The sequence below is a fragment of the Dendrobium catenatum genome, unplaced genomic scaffold (genome assembly GCF_001605985.2).
Source record: "Dendrobium catenatum unplaced genomic scaffold, ASM160598v2 fragScaff_scaffold_1219, whole genome shotgun sequence".
In the NCBI taxonomy this organism is placed as follows: Eukaryota; Viridiplantae; Streptophyta; class Magnoliopsida; order Asparagales; family Orchidaceae; genus Dendrobium; species Dendrobium catenatum.
Window position 1 is genome coordinate 223425 of NW_021319681.1, and position 8351 is coordinate 231775.

Sequence of the window (8351 nt, forward strand, 5' to 3'; positions counted from 1 at the left end):
AAATACCCTCACTCAAAGAGTAGTTTCTGGAGAAGAGAATAGAGCTTTAAATGGGGTTAATATGAAGACCCGACACCATAGCAAAACAATACATAAGAGCTTTGAGACTTCTTGCATTTTCTTGATTGGACTTAGCAAAAACAAGCAAATCATCAGCATATAAAAAGATGAGTTATAAAGGCATTACCCACGGAGATCCCAGTAAATTCGTGGTTTACCACTGCTTCTTCAAACAAGAAGAAAGCCCATACATCCATAACAATGGAGAAAACATACGGGGATAATGTACATCCTTGACTTAAGCCGGAAGATGAGTTAAAATAACCCTCAAGTGCACCATTAATCGCCATCGAGAAAATCAATATAAATAATACAAGATTTACTCCAAGGGATAAAAACAGTTGGGAAACCTTTGTCATGGAGGCGGTCCAACAAGAATTGCCTAGAAACTAAATCAAAGGCTTTGTGGATATCAAATTTAGCACATAAATATTTATCTTTGGCTCTCAAATTGAAGTTGGCTAGAAGTTCAGTGGCAATGATGATGTTATCAGAAATGATGTGATTCTTAATAAAGCCAGTTTGACTCGATCTGATGTAAAATATATGACATAACACATTTCATCTTATTAGCCAGCATCTTGGCTATTGTAAAAGGAGTTGCATAATAAAATAGGTTTGTAATCAGTGACAGATTATAAGCATGAGGTTGTTTAGGGATAGAGCAATGACAGTATTTTTGGCTTGTTCAGGCATAAACGAAGAGGTAAAAAAAGGATAACACAACATCACAAACTTGTTTGCCAATAACATTCCAAGTAGCTTTATAGAATTTAAATGTATAACCGTCCGGGACCGGGTTGCATTAGTTGGGGCAAAGAAGATGACCTGTTTTATTTCATCCACAGTGACTGGGGCAACCAAACCACCTAATAAAGGAAGAGGTATAACGTTCCTAGTAGGAATAGGATCAGTATTAGAGTGGGAATGATTAGGAGCATTGAACAAGCTTTTGTAATGGTTTATAAATGCATTGTAAATATCAAGGGTGGTTGTATATAAAACTCCATTAAAAAAGATGATTCTAATCAGGTTGGTGTTGTTTATGTATTTGATCTTAAAATAGAGAAACTTCAAGTCATCCTCTCCAGAGGAGAGCCATTTTGCTTTTACTCTTTGAGAGATCCAGTCAAACCAGCGGGCTTGAGTCGAAGAGAGCTTAAGGTTGATATATTTAAGCCCAACATTAAGAGACAGGTTCAAAGGAGAATCCTGGATGTGAGTAAGTAAGTCATTTTGAGCAGTGGAAAGGTCCTCAATTTCACCTTTACGAACATTGGAAGAGTTCCAGTTTCTATATTTGATATGGTGTTTAAGTTCTTTGAGCTTATGGTAATTAAAGGTCACAAATTAATAGGGCTAGCATAGGCTGGTTAGGATAAAACCTTCATAACATCCTCCCAAAAAGTAGGGATATTATGTCAGTAGTTCTTATACATGAAGAGATGATTATGTTTAGCAATGATGTCAGCTTGTAGGGTGATGGGGCAATGATTTGAGATGTATGGATCTCCAACATAGTAGAAGGAGTTTGGGTAAATACTCAACCAAGTGTCATTCGTAAAAACTCTATCCAACTTAATATGGATAGGGTTATCAGTTCTCTGATTGTACCAAATATAGAAATGTCCCATCGAAGCCAAGTCATAAACACCAGTTTTAATTAAAGACGAAGTTATTAAGTTCCCCAGGTTTACTTCCCACCAACCTTTTCATAGGAGTACCTACAATAGTTAAAGTCACCAAGGATAGCCCACAGTGAGGATATATTCCCAGTAATTTATGTGATTTGGTTCTAGAGAAGTTGTCTCTTGTTGACACAGTTTGACACATAGACAACATAAATACATCAAATACCAGCATTACCAACTTGAACCAGTCCATGAATAAGTTGACTAGATGTAACAATGGCTTAAAAGTAACCCTTTGTGCATTCCATTTGATCCAAAATACGACCAGGGCTAAACAAAGAGAAATTGTCATAAGAGTCCTCATGTGAAAAAATTGAGTGAGAAGAAATAAACCAATTGTCAGCTACAGACACAAGGGGGATTTTGGCTTCCAGGATAAACAACAGATCCATGTTAAATTTTTTAATAAGGGTCTTACAAGATATGACTTTGGAGGAGTTGTTAAATCCCTTGATATTCCAGAAAGTCATACGTGGGAGAGACATTTGGATTTATTGTGGTTATTGGACGCCTTTTTGGTGTTTATGTTTCTAGTGGTCTTGGAGCTGTGCTCAATAGCAGGTTGGTCATGGCTGTTGCCATTACTATTGTTATTATTAGGATTTGGGCTGTGAGTAGAGGTATGTTGAGGGGAGGGTGAATTCTGGGGTGTAGTTTGGGCTGTGGGGTTGAGTTGAACAGAGGTGCAACTTTGTGGAGAAATAGTAATGGCACGTTTGAGGTATGCTTCATTCTCTTAGTTTAGAGAAATTATTATGCGAGGGCACTAGATATAGAATTACGTTGGGACTCCAAAAAAAATATGATATGTGAATTAATGTATTATTAGATATTATGTGTATTAGTATGTATTAGTTGTGTATTGATGTGTATTCGTTATGTATTATTGTGTATGAGTCAATACACAACCAATACACAACAATACATAACAATATATATATTTTTATGTCGTGTTGTATATTTGTATGTATTGGTATGCATTAGCTGTGCATTATTGTGTACTAGCTAATACTTGCACAACTAATACATAATAATACATAGTTAATACATAGTAATACCTAGTAATACAATAGTCCATGTGTCACCTTTTTATTGAAGCCCGGACGTAGCTCTATGTCTGATGTCTGCAAGTAATAATTTCTCCTTAACTTGAAATCAAGCATTGTTTGTTTGGACTTTGGCGTTGATCATTAAAATAAAATCCCAGGGCCATATGGGTTAACATCTAAAATTTTTATAGATAACTAGGATATTGTGGGTTCTCAAATCATTTAGATTGTTTAGCATTTCTTAAGGCATCGTTGATTACCAAATGTTGTGAAGCATATGACTAGTTCTCTTTTATATAAGCCCTCTCGTGTTAAATCTCTAGTTGATTCTAGACTCATTTATGTATGTAACATTTTTTATTAAATGATTGATGAACTTTTTCTAGCATATTCTAGATTGTTCTCATGATATTATCAATACATCACATACTAATTTTTTTGGCATTTGTGCTATTAAAAGCATTAGGGGTGTCAATATTTGACCCAACCCGAAACCCGACCTAAAAAATTTGAGGTTCGGGCCAACTTATTTGCAATACGAGTCGGATTTGGGTTTGAGATTTCAACTCATTTGTAAATCTGGGTCGGATTCGAGTTAACCTGGAAGCCCAAAATTAACCCAACTTGAACTCCTCTTTTTAATGAAGCTTCTCATTCACGCTGGATATTATAAATCAAGATGTGGAGTCGTCGATGACAACTAATATGACAAAAAAGGTTCACGATAATTTTGCAGTTGTTGACCTCCACCTTTGTCCTCTCTTTCACATAATCTCGTCAAAGGAAGATACCATTTCTCTGTTGCTCTCCTCCACCGCTGTAGCCGCTTACCATGGCGGTTTCCGACAATCCTTATCACTGTTTCGATGACGTAATCAGTAATGGCACCAATGGAAAATTTCATGATTACCGCATCGAGCTTCCTGAAGGAAAGTACCAGCTCGCCCAAGATGCAAAATACCTAATCGAAGCCCTCTGTCTGCCCTTCCATCTCCATGACATTCTAACCATCGTTAGCAATGGTCCCTTTGTCGGTCAGGTCGATGCGCGCTCGTCTTCAGGTTAACTCACCTGGTCTGGCGGCGCCGGCATGTGATTTTACTCTCCGACTCGCCGCAAGAGTGATATATAGATATATAATCACTATTTCGTTGGGGGAGGGTTCCGAGACTATAGTTCTCGGCGGCGGGTGATATAGAGATAACATTTCAGGTTAATCCGAGCCCGAATTAGATCGGGTTCCGATTTGGAATCCCGATCCGAAGACTCATTTTGACACCCCTAAAAAGCATTAACTATGTGCAATGCTGAGATGTTAATTTGTGCTAAAATTAATGATGACAACAACAACAATAACATCAAGCTTTTATTTTACTACGTGTGCTTGACTACATGAATCTTTTTTCTCTATTGCCATGTGAAGAGTCAAATTCTCATATAAATTTAATAAAAATATCAGTAACCATCTAAGACAATTATCTTCAACTGTAACTACTCCAACATTTTATTTAACAAACAATTATAAATAGTAATTAAAAAAATTGTGTTCAACTATATTATTTTTTATATTTAATGTATTAGTTTAATCTATTTATATATAGTTGATTTGGAATGTAGATTTATTTTTAAAATGCTTAGAAGAATCATACAAAACTTTAATGCATTTGAAGTAGTTCTGGCAGAGCTAGCAACTTCCGATGAGCCCAAAAAAAAAAAAAAAAATTAAATAGGAGATTTTCAAAGAACATAATTGAGCATGAGCCAAACTCTAAAGAAAACAATCGAATGAACATAACATTAACATATATCAAGCTTTTCCATTTATTATTTTCTTTTCTTTTAATTAGGTGGGATCGAAAGCTCTTTGGGTTCTTATTTTCTTTTTATTCAGAGCTCATTGAGCATCTAGTAAGCTTTGATCCCTTTAAAGACCTTGTATTACTTTTTGCTGAATGAAATAAAATCGGTGATCATATATGAGTTTTCTAATATATATATATATATAAAAAGCTTGTCCAAACCTAGTCAATTCCTCATAGTGTGCAAAGGTAAAGAGAGAGAGAGAGAGAGAGAGAGAGAGAGAGAGAGAGAGAAGTTATAGGAACAATTTATTAGGTCCCGACAGACGTAGAGGAACGTCCGCAGCACTAAAATCCCGCCAAAAAATTACGTATTTGCTCGGTATTGCTAGGTATTATTTGTAATAACGAGGAATACCGCTCTGTGAAGACCAATACCGAGTTATACGAGCGTATACCAAGCAATTACCGAGTTAGACAAAAAAAAATTACCGAGCAATACGAGTTAGACAAAAAAAATTACCAGTTTTTTCATAGGAAACAAACTCGGATTTTTTGTTATAACTCCAGTATTGTCTGTAAACTCATATTGGAGTTTTCGCATGATGGTATTCCTCGTTATTGTTTGGGTTATTGCTCGTTTGCTCGAATATTTCCGTTTTTGGGCGCGATTTTAGCTCCGATCGGACTAAGCTCTACGTCCGATACATCCGATCGGAGGACCTTTAATTAATTTGTTTCGAAGTAAGACACATGATAAAGTCAAATTTCTTACTAAAGCTATTTATCGAACTCCAATCGCTAACTAATTAATGGATGATTAAGCCCCATGCACTTAATTATTTAATTGACTGTTATTTTGGCGGCCTAAAACTAAAATCACTATATCTAAAACTTTCATATATATAATAATTGAAGAAAAATATCAAACTTTAAAAGCTTGGCCTAAATCAGTTTGAGTCTAGATATTTCTATAATGTGTTGATATTATAATTGATAAAATAAAATAAAATTATCTATAATCAAATAAATAAACGATATATTATATTGTAGCTTTGTTAACGCATACTCCAAATTGTTTTTTAATCACATAAACAATACGAAGCTTTTTCCAATACAATAAATGTGATCAATCTTATAAGGCTTCGTTTTGGACAATATTTAACTGTTTTTATAAAGTAGGCTGTTAAATACAAAATTTTTTTAGCAGAAAATTTTTATGGGATGAAAGAAAGTTTCATTTTTTTTATTAATATTATTTTTATTCAATTACTCATTAATTTAAACTTTGAATTAAGTATTAGATATATTAATGGAATCAAGCCAATCAAAAACCGTCTAATTAATTTTTTGCCAAATTACTCTCATATGTTAAATTGGAATATCATCGAGGCATATGATCAGTACCATGAGTGTGATTGGCGAGACACAAAACAATCAAGCAATGACTGTGATCTGGATAAAGGGCACAACAATTGAGCGGATGATTGTGAATCGGGTGTGGCAAACAAGATTCTAAGCGAACCAATTAGACTATGGTGCAAGAGTGAGAGATGGTTGCGATCGCAGTGAGTACCGCAGGATCAAAACAACAATCAAATCTTGTGAATGCCACAACAGATCAAGCGACGATCGTGATCATAGTGAGGCACGCACGATCGACCGAACCAGTAAATGTATGTAGCATGAATATGTAAGTAGTTCTAATAAAGAAGTTTGAATTCGAATCATCGAGTGTGTGAATATTACAATAATCGAATCAAAACGCAACCAAGGTGCATGTGCTGATAGTCGAGTTCAAGCATGACCAAAGTGAGGTCAATATCACCACCTTACGCACTAATATTAGTTTTTCTAGCTCTAACCCATCAATAACATACTAGTTGGATCGGGTGTCACTCTGTAACAATTTGAATCCAAAGGTTTATAATTTGGAAGTTAAGACTAATCTAGATCAGGTAAGGAGAATGCAAGCTTGTATCTAATTAGCTTAGTGATAGTGTACATGAGTACTAGTATAAAATAATATGAAAATTCCTTTTACTTAGGTCTTTTTGGGGTGCGCGTAGTTTTATATAAAGATTTTGTTAAGCTGATCATGATATTGTGAAGCAACTTTTATTTAAAGTTGAATGTAGAAAGTAGCTTCGTGGGGCAAAAAATTAATTAACAGCAGTTAGAAAACACGTGGTCAAATAAAATCATTGACTGCATCCCAAAAAGCCATAGGAAGCCGTTAAAGCTACTACGAAGCCTATCCTTAAGCTAGTGCTTTCATCTTCTAAGGAATTTTTTTTTTAAATTCAATATCATGATTATCTAGAACAAACTACAAAGTAAATAAAATTAATAAATAAAAATAAACTCTAAAATCTAATAGATTTCCTGATAGCCTAATCAAAAATTTGATTCTTTGACAATTTGAAGTGGTCACATGGGAGTTACTGTTTCTTTCCCAAAATTTCTTCAATTTCTCATCACTAAAATAGTTAAAAAAACATTTCTGTTAACAAACAATAAATATCATCAAATTTTATTAAATAGCAGATAAACTAGACGAAAAAAGCACTTCGCGGCTCTTTATTTTTTTCCCAATATAATATATATATATATATATATATATATATATATTATATATATATTATATATATAAAACATTATATATATATATATATATATATATATATATATGCTTTGAGATTAGTGAAATATAGAATTTTAACATTCTTCAGATTATTTATTTTTCTTTAAATAAATAGCTATAAGGTCATACATATAAGAATTAATCTAGCTAGTGAATATTTTAATAATTTAAGAAAGATCACATACACAACTCAAATTTATGCTCTAGATCTTTACAATATATTAACTGATCTCTCAAGTCTCAACATAAAAAACTCCTTATTTGCAGCAGATATATAAAAAAGCCATGGTGAGGAGTGGTTGGAGCAAAGCTACAGCCAGAGACCACCTGCTTCCCTGAGTAGCTGAACAAGATTGCCACCGAGATGAAGAGACATTACTGTATCAGTAGAGCCTATCAGTCTTCCTCCAATGAACACCAATGGCACCGGACAACTACATCCAATAAGCTTTCCAAGATCTCTCTGCATCTCCCTCCCCTCCGGCTCCTCGTCGAGCTCGTGTACATCGACATTAACGCCGAGGTCGAAGAACAGCCTCTTTACAGTATGACACATACAGCATGAACTTAAGCTGAAGATCACCACTGGCTTTTGAGAGACCAGCCTGTTCACTTTCTCCATTTGAGTCACAATTTGATTTGGATGCATTGTGGTTGTAATGCTAGTTATAACTTCCTATTTATAATAAGAAGACTCTTCATCAGTATTGAAAAGAGGTGGCTCTTCGTTAGTCTTTCAGAAACGACAAGGAAATATAGGAAGGTTGGAATATTTGAGAAGATATAGCACATGGATTACACGTCCTATATACTGCTTCACTGTTTTGAGAATGCTCTTTTATCCTTCATGACATGGAAGATAAGATTTTGATTCTTTCTTTTTTTTGGATATTTTATGCTGGATGCCAAAGTGATTTATAAGTGAAGAAGTGGTCGATCTTCTTTGCATGAGATCCTACATGATTTTGCCACTTGGCCTCTTGAGGAATATAAAGGTATGGATATCTTGGTTCAAACAAGACCATCATGCATTCACTATAGTATGAGAACTATCATACTTGGCTAGGAGACACATTCGACTGACTTACCACCTCAACCGCTGTGCCTC

At 34.7% G+C, this 8351-nt stretch overlaps 1 protein-coding gene across 1 annotated transcript; it reads right to left on the minus strand.

The window, feature by feature from the left end:
• Nucleotides 1–7375: 7375 nt before the first annotated feature.
• LOC110116202 (glutaredoxin-C1) lies at nt 7376–7987 on the minus strand. The gene has a single exon (XM_020849698.2). It carries the CDS (start codon nt 7890–7892, stop codon nt 7554–7556), a length of 339 nt encoding a protein of 112 aa, XP_020705357.1. The 5' UTR covers nt 7893–7987; the 3' UTR covers nt 7376–7553.
• Nucleotides 7988–8351: the final 364 nt, after the last annotated feature.